Source organism: Protopterus annectens, chromosome 13.part0, assembly GCF_019279795.1.
Source record: "Protopterus annectens isolate FY-2018-M chromosome 13.part0, PAN1.0, whole genome shotgun sequence".
Classification (NCBI taxonomy): domain Eukaryota; kingdom Metazoa; phylum Chordata; order Ceratodontiformes; family Protopteridae; genus Protopterus; species Protopterus annectens.
Window position 1 is genome coordinate 64524556 of NC_056747.1, and position 18403 is coordinate 64542958.

Here is an 18403-nt window from a genome sequence, read left to right on the forward strand (position 1 = left end):
GGCAAAGTTTTATGCCGGATGCCCTTCTTGACGTAACCCTCCCCCATTTATCTGGGCTTGGGACCGGCACAAAGAAATGCACTGGGCTTGTGCACCCCCAGTAGCTGGGTTATATATGTGTGTGTGTGTGTGTGTGTGTGTGTGTGTGTGTGTGTATATGTATATATATATGTATGTAATATAAACGGAACTGAAAAGCTGAACCAGCTGTAACAGACTTTCTGAATTTTGTAAAGGATATATAAGAAATGGAGGCAGGATATTTTGAAAATGGAAGGGTCAAACTACATAGAAATAAATGGAATATTTGGAAACAATGCATGCAGAGTAATGTTCAGGAGGAGAAATGAAATTTCTGGGAAACCAGGACTTGAGCAATTAATGTAATGTTAAACTGAATAATAGTTTTTTTAAGAAGTAAACTATATATATATATATATATATATATATATATATATATATATATATATATATATATATACACACACACACATAATTCATGAAAGAAAAATCTTTGTAATGGTTTATCTTCTCTCTGTACTGTATGTGTATCTCTGAAAACTGTATGTGTACCCACATCTGTCTGGAAAATGTAAACTGAAAAGGTATTTAAAAAAATATACTGAATCTAAAACTTTAAAAAATAAATAAATACAACAGGCAAAACATAAAACAATTTTTGCAAGAGGGAAGATCCTCCTCCAACCGACATATACCAACTCCCAGATTGCACTACACTGTGGAAAAGGCAAATTCCCAGTCCCTGGCGTACTGTGATCTCACACAACCAAGCACCATCAAATTTCAAAGTGTGAATTTTCAAACTACTTTTTGCCGGTAATTCAAGCTTTCAAACATTTGATAGTTCGGGTTCTTGACAGGAACCCATATTAGAGAGATAAAGTGAGACAGGTCAGTCCTATCAAGCAACATTTCTAATTAGACAGGTTCTGATGAAGTGTCTGATGTGCATATACAATGAAGAAAAAAAATTCAAAATGTAAAGAGAGACAGGTCTGTTAGGGAAACTATTTTTCATTCAGAAAAAAGTTAAAGCTAACACTGTCAAAGACTGCAGTGGCCCAAGTAGCTACAAGAAATAAAAAAGATCTGCAGCTACACCTGGGGTGACTGCAGTATCCTCAGCTAGGTCTATACAATGTCTTTCAAAACTAACAGTTTCAACACTGTCAACCAAGATTAGTACATCTATTCCCTTTCCTTGTACAGGTCAGCAAGGGCTACACTTCAGGGAGGGAGTAACAAAGTGTCTCCAAGGTAAATGGCTGAAATTCTGACCCCTCCAATGCACACATGGGTATGACAGCCAGTACAAGTTAGCCTCAGTACATGACAACCTAGGACTAAATACTGGAAGACCCAGCAGTAAGTGGGCTACACATCCTGCAGCAGTTGAAGATGCTGCTCCTACCTTTGATGTAGAAACACCAAGTAGACAAAAGGTCATTCACCAAATTCACGCACCTGCTGTAGCTAGTCATTATGCAGAATAACGTACAACAATGCTGGGTCAAGACACACTACTGCTGATACTCCAGTTAGTAACAGCAGCTTCCTGAACAAAGTCACGGATTTCAGCTTGGCAAATGCTACCATTTTACCGAGAGAAGGTGAAAGTAGGGGGATCACCACTAAAATGTGCTCCAAAGAGCACCTTAACTCAGTCTTTACACAATACGCTCATCATTCCCTGACTATTTACTGGTGTTTATATTGCATTATCTTCTTACTGCTATTAATGTTTTGAGGTTTGCCTGAATACATATACTGTGTAGTGTAAGATGTATCCCTTTCCCTTCAGGCTTTCCCATTTTCCTCTCTTACCTGAAGGATCCTGCATTGTCTAGAGATGGTGTATGTTTAACAATGCACTCCTTGATCTTTACTGTACTAACTCTAAAAACATATGCCATAGTAATGAATATAGTTATAAAAAATTAGTATGCAATGTTTCTGTATGCCATGGGCTTTAGGAGAAGACGGCCTTGGACCACTACATTTGTCCAGCTATACAAAAACAATCTAAATTTAAAAGATGACTATGCCGTGCAGTTTTCCTCTTGGGTATTAAGAATTAAGTGCAGTTAAGTATTATCAAAATAACAATGACGCTCAAATTAGTACAAGGTGACAAGCTTTCCCACTAGCAGCATGTACCTGACCTCAGCATTACATCCCAGGACAGAGTTACCAGATTAACCAAATAAATAAAATTAAAGTAGAACAATTACAGTGTGTTCTGCCTCATTAGACAGTAATACACTGATTTAATAATAAACTTTCATCAATCCAATCATACTACCCTATTCAAGTGCTACCTTCCCTGAAGATTTTTCCTTTCTTAAGAAGTATAGCCTTTTTCCATCCCTACCAACTTGCATATTAATTCACTTTCCAAGACAATACTTAAAAACATGTAGTGCCTAATGGTGTATTTTAAATCACAGTATGCAAGTGCCCAGCAGTACATGTTAAGTAGCTGTTGACCAGTACGCAACTGCATTCTATTTTTAATTCATTACCACAGTACATACCCCCAAGGTACTAACATCGAGCCCAACAAAATGAAATGAATACAGAAGGAACAATACCTAGGAAGTCTCTATCACTACAGGTATGCTGGCACGTAAGGCATGCTAACGTAGTAACACTGAACAAATGCTTTACTAAGAAAAAAGTATATAAACAATACTAAGAATACAGCAGTTACCTTCGGTGCCCCATCACAATCATGCGTAGCTTGTCTCCCAGGTCTTGCATCTCATGGATTTGAACAAAGGTTCCGGTGTGATAAATTTCCTCAAGATTTTCAACCACATCAGACTCACTGCTATAAAATAAAATAAAATAAAATACATTACTACTGTTAAGTTGGAGCCATTACTGCATTACGCAAACAACCTCATACACTTTGTGTATCAAGAAATTATACAAGTCCCTGGGTCTCAGTTAAAACGTGGTAATATGAATTCAGCAAAACCACCAAGTCACTGTGTAAATACACTTCACTTAACATTTGCGCATTTTAGTGTTTATTTTTCAAGTTCAACAGTTAAGCAGCAAAATTCCCACCACAATAAGAAAGTAAGGAAACAATGCACATCTCATTTTAAAACTACTACATGAAAAAAAAATATTTCACCATAGTAGAGCCAGCTATTTAGAATAGCCTCCCAAATTAAATCAGATCTTTAAACACAGCAAATTTTAAAAAGCTTGCTTTAGAGGCAAAGGTCAATTTCCCACTAAGCAAGCAAACGAATATAAACAGCATATGATACCTTTCAAATACTGTGATTTGCATATTTCTTGTAAATGACTTGATCTTACCCTGTTATGCCTCTTAACTTATCACTGTGAATTGCTTTAAATTGTACTGCTGATAGTAATTGTTTTTTAATTGTAAACTAAACTGTTATGTATACTTAAACTTATTTTTTATTTTTATTTAACATTTGTTGACCGGGAAAGTCCGACTAGGTTCCACAGATCCTGTTTTCAGCGGAGGCCCGGGGAGAAATGCTCCAGAAGCATTACACTCTCTGTGACTGGAGCTGTGACTGGAGCTTTTCTCCTCGGGTCTCCACTGTAAAAAGGTCCCTGGCCCAGCTGGACTAACCCGGTTAACACATGTCAATAAATAATAAATAAATAACATTATTCATGTAATTTCCATACAATTATATTTTATTCACCATTGATTGAAAAAATTTACATAATTTACTCACTATGTCATGTCACAAGTAAAAGCAAATAAATACAAAAAAAAAAAATACAATGCCAAATTCAAATTCAATCCTTAACCCAAATATAAATACTTTTTACAATAAATGAAAAAATAATTGCACACAAAAATAAATCTACCTCTCAAGATGACAAAATGCTCTTGCTAAACCAAAAAAGAAATTCCAGACCCCAATCAAATCATCCAAAACCAGACAGAAGGCAAAAATAGCCACCCAGGTGAAAGGCAACCACAAAACCTTTATTTAATTAGGTTAAAAATCTCAAACAATACCTAGAGTTGTGCAGAGCTAATAGATACCTACATGACAAACTGACTCAAAGGACAGACTTGTATGGAATAAATTTAGCTCAAATTTCATCACCTCTCCCATTCAATACTCTTGCCTCCAAAACAAATGTCTCAAGGTACTTTCTAAGGCCAAGAGCACTACGTTGATTGGGCCAGATAACATACCAGGCTGCCTACTGGTCAGCCTGAAACAGCTGGTCTGACCTCCTACAGAAGCTATTCACTATCAGCCTCAAAAGATGTTTCTTGATGGATGAATTGAGGACAGCAACAGTGATTCCCTTGCACAAAGGCAGATCAGTCTCATCTGTAAGGCTAAGGAAAGAATGATTATGGAATTAGTAAATACAGAAAAACGTAACATACAGACTCTTGATCCCACCCAATTCAGATTTATTAAAGGGCAGGTCCTGTCTGCTTAACCTACTTCTTCAAAAAAAGTTACTGAGGCAATGGATAACAGCAAAACAGTGCACACCACAAATCTAGAATTTACAAAGGCATTTACACAATCCACACTCTAGTACCACAGATGAACCACCTAAATGTTAATCCTTATACAACACATTGGATGTCAAACTGGCTCACAAACAGAACACAGGAAGTTATGACAGGCAGTTCTACTTCCTCCAAAAAGACTTGTCACTAGTAACGTTCCCCTCAGGTTGAGTCTTTGGGTCACTCTTTTTTGGAATTTACTTCTCAGAGGTCAAAGCCAATGTTGAGAGTTTGTGATTGACCAGGTCTGCAGAGGACTGTAAACAAAGTGCCATCATAAACAAATAGCTGGTTTCAAAACAATAAACAAACATTGGATAAGACAAACATTTGTATGTACTTTTCTGATAGCCCAAATTTCTTTTGCACATCTAAAAGGACCTATGGGGCACTCAATTATTTAAATGCATTTATTTTTTTTTTTTTACTTGAAATTCCATTTTGTAGTTTGTAGTCCTCAGTGCATGATGGATTTTATATAGGGAAAATGAAGAGGCAGTTTAAAAAAGCATAAGAACAAACAATTATTAGCTAAAAGATGCAACTGTAATCAGTGCTTACGTTTAACATTCTGCAAAGTGTATAGGTTTTAAACAGTTCATATTTTACATAATTGATACTACTAATTCTATCGGCTTTTCCCGGTTAGGGGTCGCCACAGTGAAGATTTACAGTGTCGAGTTGCCAGCCCAGCACCCAACCTTCCACAGAAGGCACATACACACACACCTAGGACTAATTTAGTGTCCAATCTTGCCTACTACAGCAGTGAATTCTAATAGCAACAAAGAGGATAAAAGGGAATTTCAGGAAATAAGGTGGCAAACATTAAATGCATACATGGACTCCGGTTTAAACAAGGTTATTAATTATAAATGTATTTTAAAGAAACAGGTTACAAAAATGTAAAGAAGCACACAAGATTACTGTGCTTATTAACTGTGAAAAACTGTGTCATGTGATCCAACATGTGGTTGATTACTGTAGCTATAAACCACTACACTATAAACAAACTACTCTGAAGAAGACCTCAGTGAAGCTGAAAGTGCTAAGCACATTTCATTGTTCTGTGAATTCTTCATGTTCATTTTCAGCTAATAAGGTGTTTTTCTATTATTTTTATATTACTTTTATACCTCTTAAAAGACAGTGTGGACTATTTTTTGCAGTTTGTACTCCTCTTTCATATTTATGAGGTCAAAACTAATAAGGGTTTGTGACTGGCCAAGTTGGAAGACAACTGTAAATCTACTGCCATCATAAACTCCCCAAAGAACATCAAGATCCATCAAGAAGGCCTGTCCTAAACAAATAAGTGGTGTCAAAACCATGGACTAAAATTAAATTCCAAGATATACATAGTTATATCCTTCAGCAAGCATGACTCCCCTTTTAACCATCACATTCACAGCACACCCTTGAAAACTGATCCCATAGTTAGAGATTTGGGGAACTATATCTACAATTAACTGTTCTTTGATCACCATGTAGTCACTGTTGTATGACATCCTTTTTTTTTTTAATCTTGCAGCTCATATCTAAAGGTAGCACATCCAAGCACAAGTATGTGATCATTCCACTATACTTTGCAGAGTCTCAAAGCCTTGTCCATTTTCTCAATATCATACAGACTAACGACAGTCAACATCTGCCTCACCTATACAGGTTCAACATACCTTAATTTGTCAAACTTATGACATATTCACAAGTCTAATGGCATTGTAAATGCTCATTCATGAGATCTCTATCTGTTCTGCAAAACAAATACAACATATTGGAGATACAGGTATTTATGAGAGAGAATACAGTTTCTATGGAACCATCCTCTACTCCGCATAAAGCAGTCATTCTCTTCCTCTTTTCAAATGTAATTTGGTTGCATGTTTGGCCTATCTTGGGTTATTCATATGCAGAATATAAGGGCATGAAACTACCATGAAAATGTAAGCCCAGGTTTCTTAAGATCCTCACAGATCCATAGCCTAATAAGCATCTCGTAACTTCTGGTGCATAAAATGTCTGTACATGTTGCGCCATGAGCCCAGGTCATGAGGGTCAATTGACCAGCTCACCTACACTTGTAACAAAAACAAAACAAAAAAAATGAACTCATCTGCAACTACATTAACATGGGGTTGACAGGAAAAAAATTATCTAGTCTGCTTTAATTTGGTGACAGCTGCTTGCATAAAACCCTTTCAGTTATGTTCTGCCCGCTTTCATCTAGTCCAGCATTGTTAACCCTTTAACTGCAGTTTGTGACAATACCCAGCTCCACAGTGTGATGTTCTACAATTGTAGGTACCATGCATCAGCAGTTTTGCAATTATAAAATGTATTAAAATCAGTACAAGCCACAAAAATTTAAATCCAAAAGACGTGTATGGTAATTGCATCACTACTGCATTAATTGTACAAGAGAAAGTTATTACCCAATCCTTCCCATTACAATGGGTGGGAAATGCATGTCTTACTATATAAAGCACAAGAGATCAGTTGCCAAGCACTTTCCTGGAAATCTACAGTCTTTTGACTAGAGATTGCCAAGCAGAGCAGACGTGCAAATCTCCAGTGATGGTTTTCTCTTGCAAGAATGTGTTCTTACTGTAGTTTCTCACAAGAACCAGATACATATGTGGGTAACGGTTTCTTAAACCAATCACTGTGCAGAAGATGCTGTAGAAGCAAACAAATACATCACTGAGACCATTATTCCTCTGCACTCGGTAATAACACATCACAGGTAAAGTGGACGTGTACTTGAAGGGACAATCTATGGAGCAATGAAAAGACCATTAGTAGCCTACAGCCAGGAAATCGTTTGATTGGGCAGAGACACTGTATGCATGTTTGACGGCAAAATAACTGAAATATGATCCTACGGCTAAGTTTTTTCACTTTCAACACAGTAATATCACAGAGATACAATGAAGGTGGCTATCTTTTTTTAAGGGCTATGGAAGGAGTCCGTGGGTGAAAGCACAGGTCAGTTTATTATATTCACTGCTGAATGAACATTAAGTTGACTTGACTGGGGACAATGTGTGCACGCCTAGAAGCAACAAGGTGACAGTCGACATGGAAGCCACTACTTCTTTCACTGTCTGTCTTGTTTTCTTGGTGGAGGCGGAGTTCAAAAACATGGAGCAAATATATGATCAGTGGGAGACAATCATTTGTTGGATAAGGGCAACATGAAAGTGAAAAGTTAAAATGCAGTACTGCAGTTACTTGTTTTACTTTCTTCACAATCAAACATAACAGGTGTACATAGGTGGTGGCAAATTTTGTTGTAGAGGTGGTAAGGGATACTGTATGGCAAAGCACACAGCATTTACACAATCAGTGAATAAATATGATACAGCTTATTGGGGGCAGGCTACCAAGTTGCACTAAGATCAATGTGAACATAAAACTTTTGTTCAAAGTGGAAGAATACAGGAATACCCACACTTAAAGGGGCATGACAAAATGGAGTTATTTAGCTATATGGAATAAAATGGATTTTATTGTGGCAGCTAAGGATACATGACAATAGACTAAACAAAAGATAACATTAAAATGAGAAGCTGGAAGTTCTTGACTCTAGCTCTAGGTAGTAAGATACGTGTAGTAAAAACATTCTTAGTGCCTTTAGTTTTATATGCAGGTCAGGCATTTCTTTTATCAACCACAGAAGTTGTGCATAATGATAAAGTGTTGAAGGAAATTATTTGGAAGAAGCGCACAAGGGATAAGTGGGATAGGGGACTTCCAAAATGCCTGCATACTTACTGATCAACAGCTTAAATTCAGCTCTCCCGGTATGAAAAAAGAAACTGAGAAATAACAGCTAGCGATATTGTCAGCTTTAGTTAAATGCATTTCCTGGCTAGTAAGTACACTGCCTGGAGATCAGCAAAGAAAACATTTAGACAACCATAAAGAAATCAGCCAGAAAAGGTGAAAAGAAAAAAAACTGGCTGGGAAGGGGACTTCCAAAATGCCTGCATACTGATCAACAGCTTAAATTCAGCTCTCCCGGTATGAAAAAAGAAACTGAGAAATAACAGCTAGCGATATTGTCAGCTTTAGTTAAATGCATTTTCTGGCTAGTAAGTACACTGCCTGGAGATCAGCAAAGAAAACATTTAGACAACCATAAAGAAATCAGCCAGAGAAGGTGAAAAGAAAAAAACTGGCTGGGAAGAATTCAGTAGTTCAGCAAAAAAGTGGTTCAAGAAGAACTGAAAAAATGTAAAAATCAGACTGAAATGAAGAAAAAATGGTAGTTTTAGAAGACAGAGCATGAAGAGAATACCTGATATTTTCTGCTGTAACACAGAAACTGGAAGGAACAAATTGATAATTTTAAGAAAGAATAAATAAGCAACTTTACTGGTATTCCATAGTAGGATTTGTTAAATGAAAAGTCAGGCAGTGTATACGCCAAAACTGGCCATGAGAAAGCAGCCAATACCTATATTAGTAAAGAAGCAATCATAGGAGCAGAAAGCGTGAACTGAACAGATAGTATGGCAGAAGGGAAATATTAAAAATTGGAGACAGTAGAGTGTTTGTGGACAACAATTATTCACTGTATACCAGGCAGAAGAGGAGTAAACATATTCCAGTAATCAGGGAATGTCAAGAGGCAGATGTGAGGTTCAAGTTGCTATATCCTGCCATCTTTGGAATATTTTTCCTGGAAGATCAAAGACATTTTTTGATGCAGAACAAGATAAGGAAAAAATAAAAAGTTTATCCACCAAAAAGTTAGCCAGCAAGCAGAAGGGACTCTGCCTCTGGTCCTACTGATGATAAAGCTCAGAGACATCCCCATTGAAACATTTTCCAGTGTTCAAAAGGCAAATGACTGAGACACAGATGAAAGGACAGGAGTTGACTAGAAGAATCAGGGGTACCTTGGAACTGAACCAGAGTCTGGTGTTGGGAGCCGGAGATGAATAGTAAGTCCACCAATACTAAAATTACTGCATAAATGGGAGACTATAAAGCATCACTCACATTTGTGAAATATGGTTTAGCAAGAAAGAGAGAAATATTGGACTTTTGTTGACTTTGTTAAACTTGTGGGTGGACTGTAAAACATATACCCCCACTTTGCGTTATTAATGTTTAAATGGACACCAAAAGTGCAAAGGTAACTTGTCAGTAAAACATTTTTTCTTAATATTTGTATAAAATATTTCATGATATAAACTACCTAGTAAAGCAGGTTTGTGTAGTGTGTAGTCAAGATATTTTAAAGGTAGGGGAGCATCTTCGGTGACTGTTATGTGTGTTAAAAATATTAAAGTAAACAAGTACCTTTTACATTGTAAGAAATATAGGTTTTACAGTAAAACAAGAATAGAAAAGTTGGACAAACGCAAGTTTAATGTTTATGCTGTGACCTTGGACTGATTTTATTATACTACATGCAAAATTAAGACTTTTTCTTGTTTTAATAAGGGTGGATGTCTACATTAATTCCTTTGGCTTAAGCTATAAACAATTTTTTTTGAGGGGGGGTAATTGTCGCTATCTAGAGGTTAAACTTTATTCATTAAAATGTACTTTATTGTGCGTGTTTGTTCTAAGCTAATAGGGAATGGGGAGTTCCAAAAATGTATTCCGTTTTTTTGTTTGAGAATTTTCATTAAAGAAAAAAGTCTTGGGAAATGTGATAGGTTCAAATTGAGATGAGAAGAAACAGCTGTACGAAAGATTTGTCTGACAAATATTAGTGTTGCATACAAGACAAAAGTTGGAAATCCAAATCCAAATAAAAGCCGCCATATAAAATAAGTGGAAACAACAGCTTTTCATCATAACAGCTACTCTAGCCATAGTATCTTAGAATGTAAATGGCTTTACATGTACGGACAAAAGGAAAGAGTACTGAATTCAGCAGCCAGTATTACTTGTAGGTGAGGACGGAACTTTATTTGCAACACTGAAGATGTATCAGGTGGACCTGGAAGGGACAATATAACAAAAGAAGATAGCTTTCAGAAAACATTTATGAAAATATTTGGTGTAGAAGACATACATTCAGTAGAAGGAACTCAAGATAGCATTTACACACTGAAGAAATGAATGCTAATGGAGAAAAAAACAAAAAAAAGAGTTACAAACTTTTCCTAAGTCACTGGTTAATAGTCCGTGGAAGAAGGTTTTGAACTTGATTGACACCCTACAGATGGAACCAAACTCTTTCTAAGTATCATAGTTTATATATTAACTTATTTAACTGCAAATGTTTTTATCTGAATCCTTTTTGTCAGGCTGAATGTAAATACTGTAAATAATTACTGAATGTTATGAATGTATTAAGTTATTGTTTTATTTCATCAAAATAAAAATCATTTGAAGATAGCATTTATACATTATTCCCATAAGTACAATAACCGGGCTAGACTGGACAGAAATTATATTTCTCAAGAACATGTGTATTTAATGGAAAGCTTCAACATAATAACTATTTCAGATCATGCACAGATAAAAACAAGATCAAAACACAGCGCAATGAAGTAAAACTCGATCAATGGAACATTCCTAACTACATGATAAAAAGAGGAATTTAAGGAATGGGTAGTGGAAATTATTCAAGAGTTATTAAGGAAGATAGCAATTTCCCCAGAACAGCTAGTGAGTGAGATAAAATGAAAATGGAGTTTAAATAAAACAACGAAATATGGTTAAGAAGTAAAAGGAATTATTCAGATAAGCTGAAAAAGGTTAATGTATTGCAGAATAAGGGGAATTTCACAGAACAACAAGAAAAACACTACTACAGAATGCTGAAGACAAAATAAGGGAATATTTGGATAATATGTATGCATTTAGAAAGCTTGTTGTTACGCAGCTCCACAGAATCTTTTAGCACAGTGTCTCAAATAATACAAAGTAAAAAGAGTTGTCACCAAACTTGGGGACCATATGACAGAAAGTAACCAGAGATTCCATAGAGGTATTAGGGATATTTTGGAAACTATATGAAAATGTGTATAAAGCAGAATGGAAACAAAAAAAAAAGAACACAAATGTAAACATTTATGGAAGACTTAATTATGCCAAGATTAGAGGAAGATAGGGCTCAAAAGGAGCAGACGGGATAAAAATGGTGATGTATAATCAAGTTGAAGGGACATCTCCAGGAAAAGATGGTATTATTGTGGAAGTCTGGAAGTTAGGAGAGAAGAAAGTGACAAAGATCTGGAAGACTTTCTTTAACAATATTTTAAAAGGAGGGGAAGTACCAGCACTGTGGTAGAAAGCTGTCATAGTACCCAAAGAATGTAAAGACCCATCAGACCCAGCCTCACACAGACACATTTCAATTTTAAACCATGATTATAAAGTGTTTAGACTACTTGCTAAAAGAATAGCAATGTTGTTGTCAAAACTGACAGATATGGATCAGTATGGTTTTGTGGACAGCATTAATAAAACACTGATTATCCACAGCAAAGCAGAATGAAAGAAAATACTGCCGCTACTGATGGTGGGTCGTGATGCAGAGAAAACATTCAACAGAGTAAGTTGGGATTTTAGGGGTAAGGCAGAATATGAAAGAAAATACTGCTGCTACTGTTGGTGGGTCGTGATGCAGAGAAAGCATGCAATAGAGGAAGCTGGGATTTTAGGGATAGGGCAATGGAAACATTTGGACTATCCGATACGATAAGGTAAATTAGGGGGATACATATGAAGGACAGTAGACAAAAACTAAAGTGGGAGCATTCCTCTCCGATAAGTTGTGTTTGAACAGAGAAAACAGGCAAGGGTGACCTCTTTCCCCTTCTTTATTTTCTTTATATTTAGAGCCACTGGCAAAGAAAATAAAGGACTCAGAAATTCAAGGGTATTAATTTGTATGGCTATCAAAGAAAATATCTGCAAATAAAGCCAAGTTATTCTGTATTTGACAAATCCAGAAAAGGGCATTGCAGAGTCTTGGAACATTTTAAGAGAGTTTTAAGTCTTTTCGAGATATAAAATTAACGAAAATAAAACAAAGGTTATATAAAAGCGATTATGATATGAAGCTTATGTACATTACAGTTGGAAAGGAAGACGGATGTTAGTTTTGCTAAACAAGGTAATAGTAAAACGACAGAGACAAATGACAGCAAGATGTTCCAAAAATATACATCTTCTACTGTAAATCATGACAGAGGCACAAAGAGATTATGGAATTAGTAATACATAGCAGGAAGAGCTTTACATTCACTGTAAGAAAAGGCATGGAATAAAATTATAATGAATAGGTGTGCCTATGCCGATGGCACACAGGGATATAGCCCCGAGTATGAGCCACACAACCAGAGTTCAAACAGCAGCCCAGGCACTTAACAGTGCAATGGGGGAGAATGGGCATTCCTGTCCTAGGAGGGTAGGGGCATATTTGCTACGGCTGATTTCCTTGGTGGACACCAGGGAAATAATCACACAATGATGCCTGTGGGTGAACATTGCAATATCAGCCCTTTGTGGTAGTAAGGGGCAGTGTAGCAATGAAATCCACTACCTGCCCCACCCATTGGCTGTTACTGGGCATGTGCAAGGAGCAGGGTGATATAAAGGAAAAATGCTTGAACAAGCCCTGATGGCTACTTAAATTATGGCTCTTCTTAACTGGGCATCATCCTTGGTGATGAACAAACGTGTCACCCACCAACAGCAGGAAGATTAGCAGGCAGCTGTAGACACTGACATACTGACTGTGTAAATTTACCATTTGAGTTTTTCATGCATAGCTGGACTGAGATGCAGTACAATCTTTGGGAGTACAATAGCATTCCTGTGTGTGTTTTCATCCCAATTACTGTATCTGAAGTGCCTGAATATTTTATTATAAACTACCTCAGTGAAATAAAAATATAGTCTTTTGTATAGAGCTGGAAAACCCAGTGTTTTAGAGGGCTTTTTTTCTCACAGTTTACCTGCAGCAGCACTTTATACAGCATTATACTTGGTTTCCACCTGGGGCCCATTTGACCCTTGCTCAAAAAGTATAGAGAAACTATAGTGCAAAAATTAACAATCTGCAACAGTAAAAGAAAAAATAATTTTAGCTTTGTGGGTAACGGAGTATTTCTACTACTGCATACAGGGTAAAGCCTTACTCCATGTAGTGAAAAAGACAGTTTGTTACCTTAAAAATCAGGACTGTGATTAAATAAAATCCTTGTATGGTATTATTGGGTGTGTTTTGTACTCAAATATATGATTACCAGTCCCTTTTTAATGTTAACTGCCTTAGGGGAAATAGCACACGGCCTCTTATAGACATCTGGCAAATACAGTGGTTTAGAGAAAGTTTGCTCCTAAAATCTGGCATTATATCTAGTTTTCACCAAGGGCTACTTGACCACTGTTCAAAAATGTCCAGAACACATGTGCACTAAGTTAGTCGTACATCAGATGTAAAAATCCTGTAAGTTTCACCATAAAAAAAAATCAGTTGGAACAAGCTGTTATTGCACTGCCTTGCTTTCAAATAGTTAAACTGGTGAGGTTAAATTCTGCACTGAAATCCCCAAGAGTAGAATGGCTGGCTTGGGCCCATTTCACAGTGGACCATACGTTTTACTGCCTGATAATTTCATAAGGAATCTTACACATGGGCAACAGATCCATTAATTTAGTGGTGTCCATTGCTACAGACTGACATTTTGTATTATAACTGGTTTCCATGGGGGGTTCTATGATAAACATTTTAGTAAACAAAGAACACAAATGGCCCTGGACACTTCTTTACTGACTTCTTATTATATCAAAAGTACAAAATCCTATATATTTTACCAAAGCTTTACTTTCTTCTGTTTGAAACACTGCATCCCTCACATGCCACAGAATAGAGCAACTAAAGTGGAGTGGATAAGTTCAGCAGAACGCTGCCCTGAAACCTCTAAAGGTATAACAGGCTTATGTATGTGCCTTTTTAATAGCTGAACATGTTGCCACTACCATGTTAAAATTTCAGAAAAAACCTCAATGGGAAACACATACGGCCTTTTTACACAGGCACTAGGTCCTCTAGCTCAGAGGTGTTGACTGTCACAGTGCAGCTTTGTGTTATACTGTATCCACTGCGGATACTGTGATGAATTCTTCTAAGTATGCAGAGTGCAATAACGGCCTAGAAAACGTATTCACAGAATTGTCAATACTTTAGAAGTAAAATTCTTATTTATTCTAAATTCAGAATGTTTTGTCACAGGACTATTCTGTACTTTATCTTCATGTAATATACTTTACCACATAAAGTTAAGTTTGTATCTTTACATCTGGAACCACCAGCCAGATTATGCAGATGAGGTTTATGATATATTCTGACATATTTGCAGTAATATTGCATACAGATGCAGAGATAGCACTATTGCTAGTACACAACAATAAAAAGTCGTATCAGCCATTTGGACACTCCGTTTTAGCCATTTGATTCATAAACACACAGTCTGCATTTTTTCAGGTTGACAAACTTTATGTCTGGAATCATATCATGTGTATACTATTATAAAATGAGAACAAAAAATAGCACTCTTTTCAGAGAAAATAAAAACTGCACTCTCTTTCATGTTATATGTTACAGCAAAATATGTGTATTGTACACAGACACACATATTTGAGATTCAGTTCCATAAACTCTGTTAAGACTGTGCAAAGTTAAAGTGGGATCTTCTGAAAATGTTCATAGGGGATCTCTCTAAAGTAGTAGGATACTGTCATCTGAAGTTGGTGTGAAATTCTGAGCAAGAATGTCCTTTGGAAATCAAATCGTTCCAGCATTTACTGATGCTGAACAGTCAACTAAAAAGAAAATTACAACTTTCAGTTTCCTTCAGATAAAAATAAACAAATTCTATCAAAAATTATATGAAGCAGTTATTTCAGGCATAAAAAGCATGTGCTTTTGTATAAAAGTGTTTATGGTGAGGAATAAAAATTCAGTTTTTTATATCACAAATTCAAGATGCAGCTATTCATTTTCCTAGACCAACTTTATTAGAAGTAGTGACTATAGTAACAGAGATAAAACAACTGGAACTGGGATCTTTAGAAAAGGGAAAGAGCAAACTACTTAGGATAAAACGGGAATTGTGGGAACAATATATGCAGAGCAGGAACGAGGTTTAAGAGGCAGGATTTAAATTAGTTATATAATGCTTAACTGACAATGACTGGATCGTTTAGAAGTGCTGTATAATGTTTACAACTACAGTTGTTTCAATGGTGTCTGTGATGTAAACTGTTTGCAACTAAAGTGATATCATTTTATATGTTTTTCATTTATATAAATGTAAGATTGCCTTTGTTATAAATTTAATAAAGATATTTGGGGAAAAAAACAAAAGAGTAGGAGCCCAATTCAAGACCTGGTTATAGACACTTTAACAAATAATATTTCCTAAAACGTTTCATAAGAAATGTGGAACCATTCTGAATGTACAGTCTTTATACACAAACAGCTAAAATGCCAATATTCAGGGGACAGCTTTTTTAAAAAAGCTCATCAGTTAGTACGCTGTAGAAACAGTCATTAAACCTACTACCCATTCTAGTAATGCATTCTACTTAAAACATCCTCCACTCAAGAAATATTTAATGTACTCCAGATTAAAACTGCTATTGCCTGTTGTGCCCTCTTCTATCCCTCATCATGTCTCCTTATATGCACCACATTACATCTGCCCTGTCCATTTTCATAACGCCTGTAGTTCTAGATTCCTGAAACGCATCTACTACCCTCACTGCTTTTCTTTTAACCCTGATGATCAAGGTCTGTTGAACGGCACAAGATATTCCCTACTGCAGTCTGACAAGAGATGAAATATTTCTGCACCCTTAAAGCACATACTTGTAAAACACATCCCAGTAACATACTGCTACTTCAATAGCTGCCTTTCAGGTATGTATCTGATAATGTAATGAAGACCCAGTCTCATGAACACTTTCTTTAAGTTGTCTTACTTAACACTCCATAATCGGCAGATTTACTATTGCATCTCATATGTAATATACGAACACAATCCCCAAAATCAATAGCTTCAACTTTGATACAGTCTGGAAAAAAACAATAACATTTGAAATCGCCAGGAAATATCAGACACAACTGAATGATCCTGGCCAAGCACTAACTCTAGCAGGGGATGCCATCAATTACTTTTCGTTCCCTGGAAAGTAGTTCTTTTCCAGCTACCCTTTGTGTTCTTCCCTCAAACCACTCTGTTATCTAACCAACAATTTTTAAAGACAGTCACTGAAACATTTAGCATTTGAAAGAAACCAAATATCACATAAAGTAAGGAATCAACACCAGCCAAACTGTCAGGCTAACACAGACTTATAGAATACTAGACACTTTCATCTAACCAGATTTATAAGAAAGTTTATTTATTTATTTATTTTATTTTACATTTGTTGACCGGGATAGTCCGACTGGATACATGTCCATTTTCAACGGAGGCCCGGGGAGAAAAGCTCTAATGAGTACAAAATAAAACATTGCAATAAGGACAATATGACAGAAGCAAAGGTGAACATAGCAATGCAGACAAAATACAGATAAGTAATTACAGTTAATGTTTTGACATTCAAAAGTAGACAGTTACATGACATTTGTTAGCAGTAGTTATAGTGAGGAGAAATGAAAAACAGAATTCCATTGACATGTTTGTACATTAATTAAAGATGGATAGCCAGGTTTATTACAGTGACAAAGCCAGTTTAGTGCCAGATGTTGTTTAAGTTTGATCTTAAATATCCAACTATAGACCTATAGCCATACTATCACCACTTGCCAAAATTATGGAAAAGTGCATGCACAACCAACTAATGCTCTATCTAACCCAAAATAAACTACTCACAGACTCTCAACATGGATTCAGACCCCATCATAGTACAACCACTGCCCTCCTCTCTTTTACTGAAAACATTAATCTTAACCGGAATAATAAAAAAATATCCTCCGCTCTCTTCCTGGACCTATCGAAAGCCTTCGATATGGTAAACCATCAGTTACTTCTATATACTTTAAAAACCCAGTATCTAGATACTCCAGCCCTTGACTGGTTTCAAGCTTACCTCACTGGGAGACAGCAAGCAGTAATGTGGCAAAACAAGCTCTCCTGCCTACTACCAAATACCATAGGAGTTCCTCAAGGTTCCATATTAGGACCTCTCCTCTTTTCAGTCTTCATAAACGACATCCAAACAGTCATCCCTGAAGCCACCTGCATTCAATATGCAGATGACTCGACTATAATATGTTCCAATGCCTCTCTTGCAAATCTACTAACTACCACCCAACATAGCTTCACCAAAGTCGAAAACTGGCTTGCCAACCATCTCCTGATCTTAAATTCAAACAAAACCAAGTTACTTCTCTCCTACCCAACCAATAGATCTCCGACTGAAAACTTCACTATAAAATCCAATAATGGGACCATCATCTCCCCAGACACCTATACAAAGCTATTAGGAGTAAACATTGACAATAAACTCAAATTTGATATACATATCAACCAAGCCATTAAGTCAGTCAACAAGAAACTTGGGACCCTATATAGAATTAAAGCCTTCCTTACCCCGAATGCCAGGGCAGCCACAGCCCGTTCACACCTTCTCTCTACCCTACTATATGCCTCTCCTGTCCTCACTCACCTTAACAAATCTGATCTGGCCAAGCTCTCATCCTGCTATAATCACATTGCCAGGTTCGTTACAGGCCTACCCTACAGAACACACCACTGTACTAACATGAAAAAGCTTGGATGGATAGAATTCCCACACCTTCTTCACCAGTCCCAACTCATAGAGGCCTTCAAAATCCTTAAACAACCTGAGAATACCCCAGCA

The 18403-nt window shown here is 36.6% G+C and overlaps 1 protein-coding gene across 1 annotated transcript in view; it reads right to left on the reverse strand.

Annotated features, from left to right (window-relative positions):
- Positions 1 to 18403, reverse strand: part of LONP1 (lon peptidase 1, mitochondrial) — an 843750-nt gene that overhangs the window by 767525 nt on the left and 57822 nt on the right. The window contains exon 3 of the mRNA XM_044090626.1: positions 2732 to 2851. Within this exon, the coding sequence (XP_043946561.1) occupies positions 2732 to 2851 (120 nt within the window). The remainder of the gene's footprint in view (positions 1 to 2731; positions 2852 to 18403) is intronic.